At 44.9% G+C, this 22,068-nt stretch overlaps 1 protein-coding gene and 1 long non-coding RNA gene across 15 annotated transcripts in view; one reads left to right on the forward strand and one right to left on the reverse strand.

The window, feature by feature from the left end:
- The window catches only part of TNRC6B (trinucleotide repeat containing adaptor 6B), a 259,882-nt gene extending 244,992 nt beyond the window's left edge, over positions 1 to 14,890 (forward strand). For 13 of the 14 annotated variants that reach the window (XM_059081027.2, XM_067010245.1, XM_067010248.1 and 10 more), the window contains 2 exons: positions 1,509 to 1,648; positions 2,596 to 3,319. In XM_059081027.2, coding sequence (XP_058937010.1) covers positions 1,509 to 1,648; positions 2,596 to 2,983 — 528 coding nt within the window. In that variant the 3' untranslated portion in view covers positions 2,984 to 3,319. Of the gene's footprint in view, positions 1 to 1,508; positions 1,649 to 2,595; positions 3,320 to 11,207 lie in introns of those variants that run through there. The other variant, XR_009338497.2, reaches the window with a different exon arrangement.
- LOC136792306 (uncharacterized) lies at positions 10,125 to 22,029 on the reverse strand. The gene is made up of 2 exons (XR_010835946.1): positions 21,894 to 22,029; positions 10,125 to 15,798 (listed from the first exon to the last, which is right to left on the reverse strand). It is a non-coding gene; the product is annotated as an uncharacterized lncRNA (long non-coding RNA).
- Positions 22,030 to 22,068: the final 39 nt, after the last annotated feature.

Here is a 22,068-nt window from a genome sequence, read left to right on the forward strand (position 1 = left end):
CGGAGCAACTAAGCCCGTGCACCACAACTACGGAGCTTGTGCTCTAGAGCCCGCGAGCCACAACTGCTGAGCCCGCGTACCACACCTGCTGAAGCCCGCACACCTAGAGCCTGTGCTCCACAACAAGAGAAGCCACCATAATGAGAAGCCCACGCACCACAACGAAGAGTAGCCCCCGCTCACCTCAACTAGAGAAAGCCCACATGCAGCAACAAAGACCCAACACAGCCATAAATAAATAAATAAATTTTTTTAAAAAAATGAATATAGGGATTGGCTGTGTTTGTGTTAGAAAGAACTGATTCATTTTAAAAATCAAAACGACCTAACAGCAGACGTCTCACTAATCTCAATCATAGCTTAAAAGGAGGTTATAAGGCCACATTTTGGGGGGACTTGGATAAATTTACTTGTCATCACCTACAATTTATTTATAGGGCATCTATCCTAAAAAAAAGTCACTTGTGGTATATACTGACATGCTTATATAGTCAATTGTCATTTATAAAACAATGCTAAGAAATTTTGTCCCATCATTTTCTGTAAAGAATTACGGTGAAACTGCCAGTTTTCATTCTTTAGGGTTTCCATGGTAAAACCACAGAATGTTTCCAGTGCTGCCGCCAGTAGCACAATTTTTTAAGGCTATTCTAGTAGTAATCTGTTTCCCTTCCCAAAAAATGAACTGAAATGTTGCACTGAGGAGCTTCAGTAAACCTAGTAAAGATCTTGATACAGCTAAATCAGAGTGAATAAAGAGACCTGTTCTCCAAGTCGTAGGTGAGGAAGGGCAATTGTCCCTAATCACTGAACACCCTAATGCTGAGAGTCTGACTAGGGTGAGCAGCTATAAAAAAAAAAAAAACCATTGGTCACGTTGGCTGAGGGCAGCAGAAGGCGCAGAGAAGTAGGTGGAAGTAGAGTCTCTCCTTGAGATGGCAAGAGTCGGGGTACGCAGACGTCAGAATCGTCTGAGCTGGGTCAGCCGTCAGCATTCTAAATCGTCAGATGGTTAGCAGTGCCTTTCTGGTTTGTGTCTTTTCTCTGTAGCTTTTTGTGAGATTGGAAGAATGTTATATTAGTAATAGTGCTCAGAACTTTGCATGTTCTCTTCCATTCTTATTTGGTTACCATCTTATTTCTGCTTTTTAAGGCTCTACCAATCAGCATAGGTTTACTTGTTTACCTCTTAAGGAAAATAGACCACAGGTTGAATCATATGCTTTTGTTTTGAGCTGTATTTGTACAAATCTTTTACCTGCAAAATGGCCACATTAGATCTGAGCCCAGTGCTTTGAATATCTTAAGATTTGCCTTGAAGACCTCTGTATTCAGTGCAATCTTTCCCTGCCTTGAGTTCTTCATTTGTCTCTCCGAGACTTATTTAGTACTAATGCTGTTATTTACGAACCGGAAGTCCTTCTCATTCTCAAATATAGGAACGGTCACTTGACTTCCTTTCCCACCCCATCACCAGTTTTTATCTCATGATTGTCATTCCTCTTTAGATTGATGGGTCAACCTTGAGAACCATCTGCATGCAGCATGGCCCACTGCTGACATTCCATCTGAACCTAACCCAGGGCACTGCCCTGATCCGATACAGCACCAAACAGGAGGCGGCCAAGGCCCAAACTGCACTGCACATGTGAGTACCCAGCCTACGCTCACCGAGACAAACATTCATGAAGAGGCACATGTGAGTATTCGGGCACCTGCTTAATGAAACAGATGCACGAGAACATGCACACAAACGGCATCATGACATGAGCAATTGCTTGAGTGCCGAGGTGGCTGATCTCTTCTACCTACGTAAGCATGGATTGTCCTGTTTGTATCCGATAATCAGAATTCCAAAAGTAACAGATTTGTGAAGCAGTGAGTAAAGTTTCAGTACCATGAAACAAATCCAGTATTGATGAAATGTGAGACGTTGTAAGTGCTGTCCTTTTTCATAATAGGATCTAGCTGCTTTCTTTGGCCTCTCTGTGGGTGATGATGGGTAGCAGGGGTTAGTGGGTAGCAGGGGTTCTTCCTGAAGTAAGTGGGGCTGGATCAGACTCTGACCATCCTCTTCCCCGCCACTGTCAAGGTGGTGAACAGGAGGAGCTGACTCCCGGTGGCTGCAGATGCCATGACAGAAAGGTACACACAGAACAAGCAAGTGATGGGGAGGTCAGACCGTGAGCCCGGCCCTGAGACGAAGCAGCGCTTCAGGTGTCTGGAGCTGGGTCACCTTGATGCTTGGGGCTGTGATCTTTTACCCCCAAGGGGAAAAAAAAAAAAGAGGCGACATTTTACTTGACATACAAATTCCATACCCCACAGGATATGGATATATAATATTCTCCAGTAGTCTTTGGATATCTGGAGATTGAGTGATATGTTGTTCTCAATCAGTACTTCTCAGTCACCTATTGGTTTGGTTAAAATGCAGGTTCCGATCCTGTGATTCTGAAAAGCGTCCAGGGGAGGTGGAAGCTGCTAGTCAAAGGACCACACTTCTGAGTAGTGAGGGCTCAAAATACTCAGTCCCTATGCATGCTTTTAGGAGTTTCCTCAAACGCATAGCTCTTTCCCTCCCCTTTTTTCCAGGTGTGTGTTGGGAAACACTACCATCCTGGCTGAGTTTGCCACTGATGATGAAGTTAGCCGCTTTCTGGCACAAGCTCAGCCCCCTACCCCTGCGGCAACCCCGAGTGCACCCGCAGCGGGTTGGCAGTCCCTGGAGACCGGCCAGACCCAGTCAGATCCCGTCGGACCTGCTCTGAATCTTTTCGGTGGGTCCACAGGGCTCGGGCAATGGAGCAGCAGTGCTGGTGGCGGCGGCGGGGCCGATCTTGCTGGCGCTTCATTGTGGGGACCCCCAAACTATTCTTCTAGCTTGTGGGGAGTCCCGACCGTGGAAGACCCCCATAGGATGGGCAGCCCTGCTCCTTTACTACCTGGTGACCTTCTGGGAGGAGGGTCGGATTCAATCTGAACTTAGAACTTTCAACTCTGACCTCGTGACCTTTTTTGGAACAGCAGCAGCACTAACTTGACCTTTTCGTTTTTTTTTTCAACTTGCAATAAATACATTTTTAAAAGGAAAAAAGAAAACGGAGAGAGAAAAAAAGGTGGGTCATTGACAGACTGTCTGAGCACATAGTTGCCTCCCTTATGACTTCAGTTTTTTCGTTTGGAATATGAATCCAAAAAGAGAACATATCACTCTTGAAATACTTGAATCATGAACGCCAACCTAGAAAGACAATGTGAAGCAAGTACACATACCATTTAAATTTAAACACAAAAAAATTAAAAAAATTAGTTTCTAGTTTTTCACTTTTTTCATGTTATATGGAAGTTGTTGCTAAGAAACATATATACTGAAAAAAAAATAGCTTTTTAACTTTGTTTGCACTGGGTGTGTTTCCGTCCTTAGGTCTACCATGTTTGGGAGGGAGGGGAATTCAAAAGAATTGTTGGGGTGGGGGGAGGGAAGACTTGACGGAGCCTCACTTTAAAAACAAAAACACAAAAAACCTAGAAAAAAAAAACAAAAAAAAAGAAAAAAAAGAAAAAAATTGTGATTGGCTGGTTGATAAATACCAGTGTGTTCTGGCACATGTAACTGCCCAGGCATGCTCGTTCTGGTATGTGTGTGCACGTGTGTTCATGTGCATTCGCGTGCATCCTTCTCTCTGTCTCTGTGTGTGTGTGCGTGTGTGCGTGTGTGCGCGCGCGCCTGTGTCCTCCTCCTCCTCCTCCCCATCCTGATTTCTCAGAAAGCTGCATTGCTGACAGTCCGCAGGCTGGCTGGCCGGCCATCTGCTTTTTATTTTTATTTTTATTTTTTTTTAACTATGAGAACACAGGAGCACGAGTGCCTCGGGGAGCCACTGCTACTGAAGCCACCCCCGTTGGGCTGTATTGAGATGAACAGAGTGCTTTTGAATGAGGAAAGCAGGGAGCTCCTTTACATTTGCAAAGTAGCCTGAGCGTGAGTTTTCCTGTCTCTTTTCTTTTGACCTAGCAGTAGAGTGGAGCACTGCCAAGTCCCCCAAACTAGGAGAGCAGGAGGTACCTCTTGGAGCAACTGTGTGTTTATTTATTTCTGTTTTTTGAAGTAAGTGGCTACTAGTAGGCACATCTGAATATCTGTTAAATTTCGTGCTGGCCTTTTCATTAGTCTGAATGGGAACAGACAGTAAGGTAGCTTTTAACGATGTGATGTCTCAAAAGCAGAAAAACTGTGTTCCCCCTTTCTTGTGTAATCAGGTATGAGAAATTGGTCAGAAAGTCAGGTAATGCTGAATTTAAAATTTCTATTGTTTCTCTTTAACATTTTACGAAAACAGAAAAAAAAAAAAAAAAGTTGTGAGCAGCCTCCTGCAAGCATCCGCAGCTCCTCCCTCTCTGCTCCCTTCTTGCTGAGCGTTACCTGTGCCAGGCCGTGGCGTGTTACAGCACCAGGCCATCACTGACAGAAACGTTTACTTAACGAATGTTCTTAAACCAGTGTGTACTTCAAGCGTTTCCTTTTGTTTCTCTGTGTTGTGTATTTCCTGTGTATGTGGTTTTGCTTAGGCAGGTATAACTTAGCAAAGACTTAAGTATTGCACCTTTTTTTGGTTTTGACCTCTTTTTTTTTTTTTTTTCCTTGTAATGTTGCTTTTTTTATTTCGGTATTTAAAGACTTTTTTTTTTTTTTAAGCATCAATGTAGTAGTACTCTGGGCCGAATAGGGGGCAACTTTTAATCCACAGTTATCACCAACATGTATGTACTTATGTTGGAATCAAAATGTATCAAACTGCTTTTTGTGAAGAGTTACAGCAGACCTGAAGGGTACCCATTTATACAAAACAGATGGCTGGCGGGGTGGGGGGGAGGGGGGGGGGGAACGTGTGCCGGTAACGTGCTAGCACTTGTGTGGACATCCCAGTCTGCATTATACTGTTTAACATAAAGTGCCGACATTCTGTACCAGCAAATACCTGCCCATTCCAACCCTTGGTGGGAGCAGACCTCTACTGTCCTCCGTAACTTGCTGCTAGTGAGGACAAGGGAGTTTTTCTTTCTTTAGCATCTTCAGTGAAGGATACAACAATGCCTAATAATGTATTTGACTTTTAGCTTGTGTCTGTGGGTGGGTGGGTGGCTGTGTATAGGAAAAGGCAAAAACCAATTATTTGCATTTAAGTGGTTTTTTGTGAGACAAAGAATGGGAATTCTGTAGTCCTCTCAGTTTACTCTATTGATTATAAACCTAGCCTCAAAAGAGATTGACGTGCATAATTCAAGTGAGCACTTGCTCATGCAAGTCTTTATGAACCCTTTGTGGGTAGGTGGTCAAACTTGAGTTTCTAGCGTTGGTTTGGTCCCATCGGATGCCTTTAGAAAACTAACTGTGCCCTCCTGTTTTCATCACCACCACGTCCCTTCCACTTCTGCCCACGCACAAAATGTCTCCTTCGAGCCCCACGACTGCTCTCTGCCTGCAGGGGCAAAGCCGTGGCATGTGTGGTGGCCTCCAGGTGAAGAGCAGCTGTGTTCACACATCTACAGAAGGCTGAATCTGAGCGTCCCTGGGCTGGGAGCATGTCCTGAGGCTCACACGAGCCAGAGGCCACTGCCCGCTGCTGCTCTTGGTTCCCTGGCATGTCCTGCCCCACCCTCCTCTCTTCCCGCCTCTTGGTTCCTTGACCTGCGCTATGGGTTAGTTGAGTTCCTTACGATACTACGGTGAAAGCCGGGTGCTAGAGCCCCTCTTGTTTACAAGACATAATGAGGGATTTGAAATATGTAAAAATAAACATGAAAGCTAAAATGTTCTTCCATCATAAGCTTAAAGGGAAAAAAACTAAAAACTTTAAAAAAGACCAAAAAGTGCATATATATATACATATAAATATATATTTTAGATGAAGACTAACTCTGGGAGCATTTAACAGTGTTTTTTGTTTTTGTTTTTAACATTTACTTTCCTGCTTTAAAATTTGCAAGCATTCTCAGGAATTCTAGGGTAGGAAGCCAGATTTTGGAAGATGGTTTATTTAACCGTATCTTATCCTAGATAGATGGCTGTTTCTTTCCTGTTAATAAACTTTTACAAGTTCCTGAAACTTCAGAAAGTTTAAACAATTTTTACTTAAAATGTAAAAAAGAAAAGTCTCCAAACGTTATTGTCATACTGGGGATCACACATTTTAAAACACGTAGAAAGAAATATTTTTTAAAAATTATCAATTTAGCAGCAACAGGTAAATTCACGAGCTTAAAAGATATGGGAGAAGGATTAAGCTTTATAAGAGCTCTAGCATGGATTCATTGGAAATTGTGTATACTTTAGTGGGAGAGTGTTTGGTGTGTATAAATGGGAATGCCATCACTTTATTCCTTTCCATTTAAGACTGAACATTTAAATCTCCCCTTGGAATTTTTAGTTTTCTTTAAAGGAACCTTTCTCCCTGTCTCCCCAACCACAGCAACAAAAGAAAGGATCAAAGAAAGAAACAACAGCTTAAAAAAAAAAAAAAGTAATCTGTAAAGTAGTACGGTTGGATTGCTGAGAATCTATGTAAAGAGTTAGGAAATGTAGGTTAATCATTTTTGGAACAAATTTTAAATGTAGGCATTACTAGAGGAAAAATATCTGTGGACTGTTCTATTAACGAAGAGTGTCCGTCTTACCTCCGTTTGTTAATGGAGGAGGAGAAAGTAGAAGAATCTAATAAGGAACAAGTGGTTTTACTTTTTTAGCTCCCAGCTAAGTTGTACTCATTTTAATTTGCTGTTTTGAAGATCTGCTGCTTAATTAACCCCATCCCCCAGCCGGAGATGTGGAGTATTTTTCCTTTCAGTTTTTGGTGATGTCGAATTCTCTTCTTGTATTCCCTCCTGGGCCAGGGGTTAGAATTCCCAGGCATGACCACAGCTTCTTTAAAACACCTAAGCTTCCCAGTGGGAAAGAAACTCCTGCTCGACAGGTAAAGGGAGTGGGTGGGGTTGCTGCCTGCCGTTTCTCTGAAACCGCTTTAGTGCCTTCGTACCTACACCCACACATCCTAAGTAAGAGGAACTCATGCGTATGTGCATGTGGTCCCGTCGCCCCAGACGGTAAGACACTCACCCGTTACAGAAATTGGAGTGGTTCTGGACAGGCCCCGAAGGCAGTGGGCTAAATTTAAAGTCATTAAAGAAACAGAAATCAAGGAAGTATGCTTTTATGTCTTGATAATGTGGGATACCAAGATCCTTCCTCGTGCTGTCACCCTTTGTTTCTGTGTATCGGCTTCTCCGGTGACAACTGCAGTGACTTGGAAAGGCTCTTTGTGTCGGGCCATTAGAAAGGGGTTCCTATTTTTCTGCTCTTCTCCTTTGTCTCTCCCATTCCCACCAACTCCCTTTTTCTTGACCAGTTGCTGGAAGCTTTGCTTTTTTGGTTGTCAGTGACCTAAGAACAGGATATAGTGAAGATGTAATGGAAGAGGAAAACTTTTCTTTCCATGGTATTCCTTGGCAAGAGCCACGTCTGCTGAGAGGTTAGATGGCTTCAGTACACTTAGAAAATGTGGCGGAAGCATCTTCTCTTCCACTGCATTCTGACGTGGGTACGGGGGCTTGCTGGTGACCTCTCATTACATGGATTTACTTCATGAACATTTTGATCATGTAAACTTGAGCTTTCCAATTTTTACCAGTTTCCTGTATTTTTTTTAAAACACTTGATTACTAGTGGCCAGAGATATCCCGCTCTCAAACATCATGAACTTGGTTTCTGTCTACCACATGAGTAGCCAAAAGGAAAGAAGCGCTAGAAGGGGAAGGGAAGTCTTCCATCAGACCGGAGACCTCTCCTGGCAATTAAGATCCAGTGCCATGACCCAATTTTAGGTGTTAAAAAAAAAAAAAAGTACAGTTCTCCTAGACACTGTGACGAAATGGATGGTCCATGTGGCATCTCTGATCCTGCAAGTCCCCAGCCCTTGATATTTTTCATTTACAACATTCACGGAAGTTACCTTAGCAGTGCTGCAAGTTACGGTTCCAAAGCACATCCTTTCATCAGTGTCCCCCAGTAAATCAACATTACGCCTCGACTGCCATTCAGTCAGTTTTATTTATAGCAACTTGATTTTCTATTACTGTGGCTCCTGTCCTAAGAACTTTCCCACCTCTTCTGACGTGAATGTAGCAGAAGTTAGCTGGTCCTTCCAAGTTCCTGTGGGTTGCATGTGGTGTGTAAGATATGCAGAAAGAAAGAAAAGAAAAAAAAATTACTCTCGAAGAATTTGGAAGACCTGTTATTAATATAGCGAGCAGCAACTAAAATTTCACAGACTATTAACTAGTTGCAAGTATTCACTCTCACTTTCACCACTTTTTGCAGGGGAGGGGGGCAGTTTTTGTAAGATTAACAGCCAGATTCCATATCGACCTCAGACGCTGCATACTTTTTAGTTTTATTTTTTCTATTTTGCCATCTTGACTGTTAAACAGGATGAAGATGTCTGTGAGCCGAGCGGAATGCTTAGGCCAAGCCTGTTCTCTGCTGTGTACACAGGATGTTTGCAGCAGACTTGGCTGTAGTAGCCATCTCTAAGATTAGGGAACCATTGAGTCTTTATGTTGAAAAGGTCCCCTTCTCCCCCATCCTCAGAGTTCAAATTCAGCATACAACACTCTTGGTTATTGTTTTGAATTTGGGTTTTTTTTTCTTTTACTTATCTATAAGGTCTTTAGGAGGAGAGATACATTTTTAGCTGGTTAAAAAAAAGAAATCAAATCTTCTCTTCTCCAGTGTTTCACCAAGTTTTGTCATACTTCACATCTATGCATTAACTACACTTCTTAGTGTTACTACAAAGAGAAATCTTATTGCTTTCCCTCCCGTGGGTGTACATCTAAGGCTGCGTGCGATAGCGCAGATGAAAATAGTCTGGCCCGTGTGTATCACCTCAGCAGTTAATCAGAACACGGAGTGCCCTTTCCCTCGGCTGCAGAACTGCACCGCGGCCTCTCTGTTTGCTTCTCCACGAGCACAGGGTGTCCAAGCAGTCTGGAAACAGGCAGCTGTATAAAATGTTGTCAAGGACATCATCAGTCTATTACAAAACATAGAATATTATCTCTATTTCCAGAGTTAGTCCACACCCTGTGATAAAGCCTGTAGGTTTATGGCCAGTGCCAAAGGTGTGTGTATTTTCAGAGATGGTCCCCATTTGTCAGTGATGGCATTGTTTTCTTGACCTGAAATTTGACAAAGGAGGTACTGGCATCACATTCTTTATTTGAAATAATACCAACTTCAAGAACCCATGAACCTAGTAATAACATAATTAAAATTGAGCGATGACCCTGCCCGCTTCAGCAGAGGAAAGAGGCCACAGACATGCACAGGATGGTGAAGGGGGAACACCGGTCCGGAAACAGGGCTACACCCCACCGGCTGGGCGTCCGTGCCATCCTTATGTGTACGGTCGCTCGGACTAGACCTGGACTAATTACCAAGTACTCGAATGCTTGAGTGGTTTTTGTTTTTTTGGAGTGGTTTTTAAACTGTCAGTTTCTTACGGTAACCTCCAAGCACCACCAAAATAAAATAGCAAAAGTGATAGAAACTGCCAGTGTTTGCCTCACAGAATTTAAATAATTTCCTCCTCAGTTAGCCGTACACCTGAATTTGTTTTTAACAACAACTGTGCACACCAGGAAACATGGTACTGCCCTGAGCAAAAGGTCTCTGCAAAATTCAGCTGTTGGTTCTTCATTGTGACAAACGCTTGCTTTGTTCATGGGAGTTCGAGAAAGGTCAGAGAGAGGCAAGAAGTGTTCTGTTTTAAATTGAAAAGAAATAGTGTTTCCCTAAAGCACTTTGTGCCTCAATTTCACTTTCAAAATACAAATCGTTGTTTTGAAAGTAGATTCCCAATTGGAATTTATCCATTTTGAGCCAATATTAATTAGCTGGGATTGTTTTTCTCAAAAAGTGAAAGTCCTTCTTTGCTGCTGCTGGCGAGCAGCAAAAGAGAAACTGTGGAGTAGCTTCCAATGTTGTGGAGCGAAGTGCTTTCCTTCCTTTCTGGTCCCCCGCTTCCCTGGACCTCTTACTGCATCTGGCGGTCCTTCTCCTTGGGGTCCTGAAAGGCGTGCACAGTCCTCAGAGGGCTGGGTTGTGAGAGGTGACGGGATGCCAGGAGCCACCTCGCTGCAGGACCAACCTGACAGCAGAGCTTTATGGAGAGGAAGAGAGTGTATCCTGCATGTGCTCGCCAAAAACGAAAAAGGGAACTGTTTATACAAAACAGAGCAAAAACCTTTGGAACTCTTAAAGAAGTTACATACCTTTTAAAGGTAGTAGAGTTTTTCACCAAGTGATGCATTCAGCATGACACTTCTTGCCAGACGTTTCGGGATAAGTTAAAATATATGTGTTTAAAACACCACCCCTACCCCCCCCTTTAATTTTGTCCAAGGAATTAATTACTTAAGTGTAGTATTTCTGAATGTGCCTTTGTGAGTTCAGAGACCGTCTGTTTTAGGAAGAGCCTACCCATTGGGATAAAACAGAAAGACAGTCAGCTTGGTCTTTAGGGAAGTCGGCATTTCTCCGGACCCGTCCCCGGGGCGTTTTTATTGCACAGTGTAGAGTTGTGGGGGAGAGGTTCCGGGACTTGGGAGAGGGGATGACGAGGTGATGGTGCACAGATGACAGAGACCAGGTTAGTCCAAGAGTGCAGGTTGAACTTCATCTCTCCGCATTGCCTAGTCTTCTTCGTGTTTATGTGTGTGCGTGTGTGGCTGTGGCTGTGGCTGTGGCTGTTTCAGTCTTTGTTTTCCCGTAAGCACTGGAGAATTGAAATATGGTGATGCTTGTGACACACTCGTGCACATCGAGAAGGCTTTTCTCCCTCCTGCCTCACGCAGGGCAGGCAGCGCGTTGCCACCCTTTGAGTCTGTGTCCTGAGAAGGCAATTCTTTTCCCCAATGGAAGTCACATGATGTTGCTGTTTGTGCAAACAGGGTATCACACACGAGGAAAAGGCTTTTGAGAGGATAAGACTGACGTGTTTGTGAAGAAAAGAGAAAAATCTGCAATCATATTTTATTTCTTCAGAACTATTATAGTTAAACATAGAAATCTGCAGTGTCTCTTCCTTTGTTTCACGTTTGTTTTAAACAATTCCACCTCTTCTCCCCACTCCCTCTCTTTTCTAAAGAGAAATCAAGTGAATGCTAAGGGCCATTTCCATAATTCCTCAGAACTCCCCAAAGAGGAAAACAATCCCTCCGCGAGATTCCTTCAGCTTCATTCAGGAAGACACAGGGAGGAGAGATGCTGCAGCTTCCGGGCTTCACTCTCATTCCTCTCTAATGGCCTTGAAATGTATTATTATGCAAATGTGAATTTTGATACTGAATTTAAGAAGAGGTTGTTGGATTTTTCTTTTTTCAAAAAAAAAAAAAAAGGTCCCATATGTGGTCATCATTGCTTCTTTGTAACGTGTGAATTGTAACTATGCATTCTGCGAAAGGGGGGTGGGAGGAGAGGGCAGAAAGGGGAAGGAAGTAGCTTTGTATCCTTGTTCTACAGTTTCTGTGTCCATGGTATCCCCTCAAGCTGGCAGGGAAGGGGAGTGAGGGTAAGAAGCGGTAAGGTCGGCACAGTGAGGTAGAAAGAGACCTGTGAGTCCGGCCTGGCACTTCCTGGGGGGCCTGCAGTCCCTACCAACCAGTGTGGTAGGGGATCTCCATCCTAGCCGTGCAGTGTCAGCCTGGTGCAGCAGGAGGGCCCCAAAGGCCCCCGTGTTTTCTGGAAAAAAGTGCTCACCCTGTCCTGAACTCAGAACCCTTTCAAGCTCAGGAAACCTTGCCTCACTTGTGCTGACCTTAATCTGTACGTCATTTCAAAAAAAAACCTCCTCCTCCTCCTCCTCGCTCCATTTTAATTTTTCTTTCTTCTTTCTTAGTCATTTTTAAGTGAATTTAATTGTAAGGAAACTTTCTTGCTCTATGGGGAAGAGGTCTGTTGCTTGACAGGCAAACAGGGCAGCTCTTCCCTATCCACTACCCCTCCGCCATACGTGACCTCTCTGCTTCCCTTGCAGTTATTAAGCTGTGTGTAGCTAGTGAGCAGTGAGGTGTTCGCCACGGGAAAGCCCACACAGCCTCCTCTTTGTCCTGACAGCATCCCCCCGTTCATCCTTCCTGCAGTCAGTCGTGGCCCTTGCGTTGCTCTGGTCTAGGCATTATTGGCAACACACAGTATCGGAAGCAAGAGACTGCCGTGCCTGGAGCCAGTGTTTCCCTGCAGCAGTTTTGCTGTTGATGTTCACAGTACTGTAACTAGTAACAGACTTGATCACAGTCTCCTCGTGCCCCTGCAAGCCTGCACAGGCACGATCTCATCAGGGTTCCAATCTGTTAGATTGCCTTTAGACAAAAAGGAAAACAAAAAAAATAAAATTCTGATGTTTCAGCTGTCTAACACAAAACAATACCTCGAGGTACATTTCCCCTGCAGTGTAGACCCTTAACTCCCCTCTTCTGACATTGGTGGGTTATCCTTGGAAAAATAGGAACGTGTAGATAGCAGGATAACTTTTAGAATTTTTTCTTTGCTGTGAAAGTAACCCTAAAATACGATGTTTTCCACTTCTTTTTTTAAAGCCATCAGAAGTTTCAAATCTTATTCTTTCATGTTTAAGAAGAGAAAGCAGAACAGGTCAGGGGAGTGGACTTGCATTTGTGGGTGATGTTCTCTCCATTGCCTCCCGTACACAGTGACGACAGACCAGTGTTTAAACCCTGCTCTGAATAGATGCCATCTATTCTAGCTCTATTTCCAGGGTAGGGAGTGTCTGGATTTCTCTCTTGCAGAAGATCCATCCCCTCCAGGGACTCCAGAATGTTTTCTCCTGAGACCTTGAGTTCTCAACCTTTCTTGGTTCAAACACACACACACACACACACACACACACACACACACACACACACACACACACACACACACTCTTTGAGTAACTGAGTAGCATTCTGTAGATCATAAAGAGAATCAGTCCCTGGCATTTTCAATTTTGTGCTGTAGAATTCATAGCCGTGTTGCTTTGCGATGCTCTGGAAATGAATTGATTTCTTACTTAGAAGGAAACTCATCTGAGACGTGCAGGCAACCTCCCTGAAAGGCCCGCGCACCCTCAGGTGTCCCTCCCTCCACAAGGCTTGAAGCTGACTTTAAGTAGAGGTAAATAAGTTTAACGAGTGCTGCTTGTAGGGATCTGTCAGCTACTGCTCTCCTAGATTTGGCCGCTCATGAGGCAGGACCAGAATAGATCGTTTTGAATAGCTTCTTCGCAAACCTCCTAGCTCCCCCCCATCTTAAAGATAAACCCTGTATCTGTCAGGAAGCCCTTTTTAGGTTGGGCTCGCTGATCTTTGTCTACTGACGACTTCCTTTGAGGGAAGAAGCTTGATGATAAATGCACGCATATCCACCACCCGCCTTCTGATCTGGGCTCTGTCGACCTGCGGACTTTATTTCTGTTGTTTGTGTGGAAGCCCCTTTTCTATCAGTCTCCTTCCTCTGGTCCCTCCTGAGTTTTTCCTGCCCTTCTGTCCCTCTGCGACGCTCCCGAAGGGCTCTGCTGATCTCTGCACTTCTGTCCTGGGACACTCCCCCACCACCCTTTGCACACACCAGTGACCAAAGTGTGTCCAGTGACCTCACAGAAGACATAAAAAATGGTGCATGCACCGTGAATGTGCTCACAGAGACACGTGCACAAGATTCTGCACCCTTGGCCTTAACCTCAGTATGACTTAAGATGCAGGAACATTTTTAACAGGTTTTAAACAAACAAACAAAAAAACCTTCCCAGAGGAAAAATAATAAGCAGACGCAAAGGCTCAACCATGCCCACTCCTAATGCTCCACTATTTGCTTATGATTTACTCTGTGCCCGCCCGCCCCACCCCTCCCTGTTTCGAGTAACCAAAAACAGATAACAGAAGCAACCCGGGGAGAGGTTTCTGGACTATTTTCTCTTTCTCCATTTAGATGGAGATATATATGCTGCTTTGGGTTCCATAATCCTAGGGGGCTATGTTTACATAGTAAAATACATCCTACCAAATCAGGAAACTGAATATGGGAATCTCTGCAATGAGTTAGGTCACTGATGGTGAACAAGAGAAGCGAGGGCCCTGGGGGATGGCGCAGAGGAGAGACGAGCAGTACCGCCTGACGGCCTGGGGCGTGTTGCTCCTCCCTTCGCTTCTCTCCTTGCCCCCTTTCACAGAAGGTGCAGAGAAAGGGCATCAGCAAGAGGCTGGATCTTTCAAAGGCAGCTTTCCAACTTTGCACACAAACAGGTAACAGGAAGGTACAGCAAAAATCCTCTCATCTGAAACACTGTCCGCAGAAACAAAACCTGTAATCATGACTAAATAGCTGCACAATTTTGATGCTCTCTGCAAGTTACCTAGAAGTGTTTTGTTTTTCTTATACTTGAAATAGCTTTTACAATGTTATTTTGGTGGCTTTCTTTCCTCTCTACTGGTGGGCCATACAGAAAGTGGATGACAGGATTTAAGGAAGTTCGAGGGGAGAAAAGGGAGGATATGGCATTGTCTTTTTTTTTTTTCTCTTAAACATAGAGGTTTAATCAAACTCCCATATGTTGAAATTGCTTCTCATATGACTGGTTTTACATGGACACAGAAACTAGGCACTTTAGAGGTGCACTTGCATGGCAGGCTGGGCCCCCCTTTTCTATATTTTATTTTACTTTTTTAGTATAGTGGTACTTAAAATCACTGGTTCACTTAAAAAACAAACAATAAAATGTTAAACTCTACTAATGTACAAATAAGCTGAAAAGTTGCATTTTATGTGTATTTTTTGCCATAGCAGGTACTGTATTTCTCATGCTGGATTTCAAAAAAAAAGTCAAAAACAAAAAAAACTAAAGGGTGGTCTTTTATTGGATTGTGACAGGTTGAGTAATAAGGAATTAAGTCGTCGTCATTTCATTAAAACTGAGAGATGATGTAATGCATATATGAGTTTTCTGAAGGGTTTTTTTGGGCTTTTAAGCAGCTTATTTTTGTTTTTGTTTAGTTTTTTATTTTATTTTGGAAAGATATGATTGTATTATGTGCAACTCAGTTGCTTACATTATAACTACAAAATATTTTTGGGTTCCTGGAAAAAAAAAAGAAAAAAGACTAATAAATGTGTTTGGCTGCTAAGCATTTATTGTCGTTTCCTGTTTATTCTGCCAGTTCAATTTGCTCGTCTGTTGAATGTTTGTATTTCTTCTACTGTACTCCCTCGCCCTGCCCCACATAAACGCTGTCTGACATTCAGCATCTGGACTGGGCCTCCACTTTTGTCTATCTTGTCTTGTTATGTTTGTGTTGCTGGAGTTGTCGGGTCGACCAGCTGCTGGTGGGTGTGTGCTCCTTGCTGCCTGCCACGCTGCCGGGTTCAGAGTCTCTGAAAGAAATTCCGGTCCTCCTGCTACCTTTTGGTGTCATCCCGTTTGAGTCTCATGTGCATCTGGAGTGAAGACACTGCCGAGTGGAGCAGGGCGGACGATGCCTGCCCGGGCTCTGCTGCAGCCGGGAAGGTGACGGCGTGCCGGCTCTGTCCACGAAGCCATCCGCCAGCGCCCCCGCCCGGCTTCCGTGCTCACCACTGCGGAGGAGCGGGAGAGCCTTACCCTGAAAGCCAGCTTGTTCCCATCTGAACAGTTTCTTACTTCTTGTTAGCTGCTAGAGACTCGTTAGACGTGTGACCATGCAACAGCGCTAGAAGGGCAAAGGGGAGCAATGGAAGGAAACTAAGACTTTCTAATTCCCAGGTAGTGTCGTGTCTGACTTCATTCTCAGAATGCTGTGTGAAATAGTGGCAAACCCATTTCATGAGGAACTGCAGCGTAGCATAATTTAATCAGCTAGTAGTAGATAACACTGACTGATTACTTCCTATAATATTTACATTAGGGCACTGCTCTAAGCATACCATGTAAATATTCATCACTTAATTGAAACTTGTTTCAGTCACCGTGCTGGGAACCCAGATTGGATTCCAAAGTTATCACGCCAAAATGCCTGGGCTGAAAGACACCTGGAATTCTAAGAAAATGGTCTTATGCAAGTCTGCTGTAGAAAGTGGTAGGCTATATACCATCCCATTCTTATCATAAAATAAGTAAACACCAGGAAATGTGAGATCAGGAGAGGTGAACTAGATGTCAAAAACACCTCGCAGGGCTTCCCTGGTGGCGCAGTGGTTGAGAATCCGCCTGCCGATGCAGGAGACATGGGTTCGTGCCCTGGTCCGGGAAGATCCCACATGCCGCGGAGCAACTAAGTCCGTGAGCCATGGCCGCTAGGCCTGCGCGTCCGGAGCCTGTGCTCCGCAACGGGAGAGGCCACAACAGTGAGAGGCCCGCATACCGCAAAAAAAAAAAACAAAAAAAAAACACCTCGCAGGCCTGCCTACATCAAGTAAGTGCTGTATTTGTGGAATTGAGATCATAGCAAAACCTATGATGAACTTTATCGCCAAAGACTTCATTTCAAATTTTGGATATTTTTTAAATGCATAAACATCTAAGGGGTGTGTGTGTGTGTTTTAGAATTGGAGATGGTTGTCAAGACTTCAGCCTCTAACTCGGCCCTCTTCATCGCTGCGGGCTCTGCTGTCACCTTAGGTGACTTCAGCGTCCACTTGGAAAATCCATCCTAACTGCCAGGTTTCTGCACTCCTTCCCCCAGTCACCCTGGCCACACGTTCCCATACTCACACCAAATTGCTCCCTTCCAGAATCATTAATTTCAGCATCCTTGACCTTGACTTCCTGTCCTCCCAAACTGGTTCCCCCTCCTCTTCGGCTTCATTTTGACCTCATCAGCCATCCCAGGACGCTGGCCTATTTACTTTCTTCGACTCCATCAGCCCTCTCCTTTTCCTCATTTCCATCCTAATCCAGTTTAGATTTTATAGCCTATAATTTCAATAATATGGTTGCTAAAATCCCCACTTTGGAAAAACCCTATTTTCTATTTTCCACCAGCAACCAAAAGCAGCACCACTTGGGGAAAAAAGTCACTGCGGGGCAAATAAGGACTCCTGTAAATCTACTGTAACCAACCAGCAATGAGACGTAGACACTGCCAGCAAGCATTCTGTGTCCGCTGATATATGGAGAAAATTAGAGGTATCAGAAGAATTTCCCTCCAAATTCCTGCTTCCAAACTGTAATCAAGAGGGGTGCTCCCCCTTCAAGTGCTGGAGATCCTTTCCCTTCCTGCCCACTCGGCTCCTTTTCACTCCCCATTCTTCGTTCTCTCCTCACGTGATCAACTGTCACTCCCACCCCCACCCTAAGCTACTCTGTGCTCTTGTCCTGCTATGTTTTGTTCACAGAACTTATAACCGCTTTTTAAAATTAACCTTGTTTGGTCATTATTATCCACCTCCCTCACTGGAATGTAAGCACCAGAAAGGGCAGAATTCTTTTCCGTGTTGTTCTCCAGCTCGAGCGCCTAAAACCCCTATGGTTTTAATGACCATCTATGTGCTAAGACTGCTAAATTTATAGTTCCAACCCTTACCACTGGGCTCTGGACTTGTAGATGTGATTGTCTGCTTAACATTTTGAAACACCTGGATATCTGTGGCTCTGCAAACGCAATAAACCCAAAAGAGAAGTCCATCCTGCCTGCCTGCCCCTCCTCCCACCCCACGGTAAATGGCATTGCTATCCTTTTAGCAATAAAACCTAGAGACCTAGGAGCATCAGTTGAGTCTGCCCCCTTCCTTACTCCCCATAACTAACCCGTCACCAAGCTGGACTGATTGCACCTCTTAATCTCTTCCTTTTCTTCATTTCCTCTGCCCTTTACGTCCTTTGTCCAGGCTGGATCATCTACACCCCGAGGTCTCACCTAGTCCACTGCATCAGCCCAACTGATTTCTCATTTGGCATTCACTCCAGTTCCCCACCCCCAATCCATTCTACACATAAGAGCTGAGTTGATATTTTTCAAAACATAAATCTGATAAAGTCATCCGCCAGCCTAAAACTTTTAGTGGTTTTCTATTGCTTAGAGTAAAACCCCAGATATCCTTATTTCCTACCAGGTTCCCATGGTCTGCCTTCCACCTGCTCCTCCAAATTTATCTCCCTCTCTTTTCACCTTTGCCCTCTCCACTCAAGCCTCGTCAGCTGACCACTATATCCCAGTGCCTAGTGCAATGCTTGGCACGCACTAGGCACCACTGTGAAATGAACGATCCTCGTGAGTAACAGAATTTAAGAAACTAGGTATTTTAAAAGCCTGAAATAAAAACAAAAGGATAGATGTAAAATTCCTGATTTAGGGACTTCCCTGGTGGTCCAGTGGGTAAGACTCCACACTCCCAATTCAGGGGGCCCAGGTTCGATCCCTGATCGGAACCTGGATCCCACATGCGTGCCGCAACTAAGAGTTTGCAAGACACAACTAAGAGTCCACATGCTGCAACTAAGAGTCCACGAAGTCTGCATGCCGCAACTAAAACATCCCATGTGCCGCAAGTAAGACCCAGCACAGCCAAAATAAATAAATAAATAAATAACCTTGCCCTATATTAGGTTCATTAGGTTTATAAATAAATAAATAAAATCCCCGATTTAGAGATGTTGCTTTAGATAATACTGACAACCAGCTGCAAGTGTCTAGGTGGCCCTTGATGTTTAAGAACCAAAACTTTGGGGACCTTCCTGGTGGCGCAGTGGTTAAGAATGCACCTGCCGATGCAGGGGACACGGGTTGAAGCCCTGGTCTGGGAAGATCCCACATGCCGCGGAGCAACTAAGCCCGTGCGCCACAACTACTAAGCCTGCACTTCAGAGCCCGTGAGCCACAACTACTGAAGCCCGTGCGCCTGGAGCCCGTGCTCCGCAACAAGAGAGGACCCCACTCACCGCAACTAGAGAAAGCCCACGCACAGCCAAATAAATAAATACATTTACATTTTTTAAAAAACAAAACAAAACTTTGGAGAAACCTGTGGACTCAGAAGATGACTTGCAGACATGCGGTTTCCCAGTAAAGGTGGCTTAAATCTTGAGGAAATTCCCACCACTTCCTTTTCCAGGAGTGTGAGAAGGAAGGATCATCAAAGAAAGAGCAGTCAGAAAGGGAGGAGAATCAGTACACTTTCGTTTTCAAAGCAGGAGGGAGGGATATTTCAGTCAGCCAAAAGGAATGACTTAATACAGGAAAAAGGAAGACTACTTGACTCAAAAATCAAAATGGGGGCTTCCCTGGTGGCGCGGTGGTTGAGAGTCCGCCTGCCGATGCGGGGGACACGGGTTCGTGCCCCGGTCCGGGAGGATCCCACATGCCGCGGAGCGGCTGGGCCCGTGAGCCATGGCCGCTGAGCCTGCGCGTCCGGAGCCTGTGCTCCGCAACGGGAGAGGCCACAACGGTGAGAGGCCCGCGTACCGCAAAAAAAAAAAAAAAAATCAAAATGATTTAAAGATGTACATTGGGAAGCTTGCTCCCGGTTACCTGGCCTATCCCGTTCCCTGCATGTCCACCCCACCCCCACATAGCCTCTATTAGTGATTCTTTATGCAAAAAAGGCCTTTTGAATTATTAGAGGAAGTTACTGGTGATCAGTGAGACTACAGTTTAGAGGAGACGAGAGGGCAGAAGCTGCATCACAGTGCTAAGGAATAAAGAAGGGAGGGGAACAAATGTGTTGAATACAGGAGCCCCAGACACTGAGCTGGGATGTCAGCATCTATGTCACCTGCCTTTGCTCCTCACTTGACACCTGCGGGTCATGAGCCATATTTCACAGGTAAGAAGACCCAAGTGCCAAAAAATTAAGTAATCGCCCAAGTCACACAGCTAGTAACATCAATGCCAGTTGGTGAAGAGGCAGCCAGAAAGAGCTTTCCGTGTTAAGGAGGTAACAGCAAGTGAAGGTGTTTCTATAGTGGAAGAGATCTGTGCATTTAAAAAAAAAAAAAAAAAAAGGAGAAGGGAGGCAGAACTGGACAGATTCGAGATAAAATCATTGAAAGAGCAAGATCCTTTTCTGAATGAAGAGATTGGAGACAGAAACTCCTGTTGGAGGAGGAAGAGTAACAGCAAAGTGCAGCAGAGCCAGGAGAGAAGCTGGAAGACTGAGGAGACAGTAGAGTTTGCAGTAGCCACCGTGGAAAGCAAGGAGAGTAAACTTAGCACAGCACAGCAGTGACAGCCCTGGAAGTTGCAGGGAGTAGTCATCTTCTTTCCAGAATTGTCTGCCCTCATCCCCAAAAGCGATCCTCTGCAGCTCCAGAAGGGAGGTAGAAGACGTGGGTGATAAGCCCAGGTAGCTGATGGGCTTCCTGCAGCTGATGGCCACAGTATTCTGGGATTGGTGCTGCGGTCCATTCTGACAATTCTGAAGCCTAGGTGGAGACAAGAAGGATCTATGGCATGGGGACACTGAAGGATGTGAGAGGCTGGGGGAAGAGGAACAGCAATGTCAGGATCTAACTTGTATCTTGGCGACTGTGGGCCTCGTTTCCCTTTGTGCGCTAGGCTCCTTTGGGTAGCATTCATTCACCAAGCGAACATTTACTGAGCACCTACACTACGCTGGTTCCTGTGCGGGATCCACCTGCCAGGGACACGGGGGACCAAGGCAGGCATGATCTCCACTCGCACCGAGTTTGCCATCGATGGGAAAGGCCAACAACACTGAACTCTGGTGAGAGTTATGAGAGGCCTATATGAAATCCCAGAGGTGGGGAGGGAGAACACTTACAGGGGTGGTCCATGAGTTTTTGAGTAAATTGTGAAAAAATTAAAGCAGGCATGGAAAGGTGACAGGAAAAGAAGTTATTGTCAAAGACAAGATCTTGGAAGTCTGGAGATCTAATCAGCAGCTTTTAATATTCCTGAAGTATTATGGTTACTGGGAAAGGGGCCATTCACCTCAGCAAACAAGCTGAGAAGTCAAAATGGACCTCCTTTCATAGTGAGACACTCAGAAACACGTAATTTCAAAGCAGTATAGGACCTGCTACTGTAGCACAAAGGAAAGAGTACCTTTGAATCTGGTAAGAACCAGGAGCCTGGATCCTATCCCCCTGCACTTAACTCCTAGCTCTTGCCCTTCTACATGAGCCATTTCAAGACACTCAACCTACCCATGCCTTCGCTTTGTCATCTGCAAAATGGGGATCATAATAATGGCAAGCATTTACTGAGCACTTACTCTGCATTGGAGAGTAGTATATTATTTCATTTAATAGTACCTTAACAACTCAGGGTCCTCACATGGATGTAGTGAGATCCCATGTGTAAAGCACTCAGGACAGTGCCTGATACCTAGTGAAACTTACATAAACGTTAGTGGTTTTATTATTAGTGGCCAACCAGAGGGAAGAGTGGGACCATCTGGGCCTTACGTAAGACGCAGTGACAGAGAGGTATTCCAGGAAGGGTGAATGCCTTCACCAAGCCGTGGTGTGACCCGGCACGGTGTGTGCTGGGAACTACACAGCGTAATGGCTCAGAGTCAGAATCCGAAGTCGGGCGGCTCCATTTATTAGCTGGGTGACCGTGAGCAAGTCATCAGCGTCTATAAGTCTCAGTTCCAACGCTTGCCGAAATCCATTTTTACTGCACTTTCGCGCAAGGGGCTCACTTGGCCCTCAATAAATGCCGACTTCCCTTGGGCATCTTCCTTTCTCCTCAGAACCGCGCTGGGGGCCAGGCAGGCGGTAGAAGCGTGGGAGGGATTAGGCGACAATAATAATAGCAAACACAGAGGGCTTTCTAAGTGAACCAGACATCGATCTGATGATACCCAATCCTCACAGGAATCTTAAAGGCGGGTCTTAATGTACTTTTTTTCAGATGGGGAGACTGAGACGCAGAGCAGCTGAGTAACTTTTGAAGCGCTAATCACGTTTCTGGTAAACCAAGAGAAAGTGCTTAACCCTCAGCAGCCAACCACCGAAATTGAACAACCTTGAGGGCTCCGGTCTCCCGGAACCCTGGGGGCGGGACCAAGCGGAGGAT

Source organism: Kogia breviceps, chromosome 12, assembly GCF_026419965.1.
Source record: "Kogia breviceps isolate mKogBre1 chromosome 12, mKogBre1 haplotype 1, whole genome shotgun sequence".
NCBI lineage: Eukaryota > Metazoa > Chordata > Mammalia > Artiodactyla > Physeteridae > Kogia > Kogia breviceps.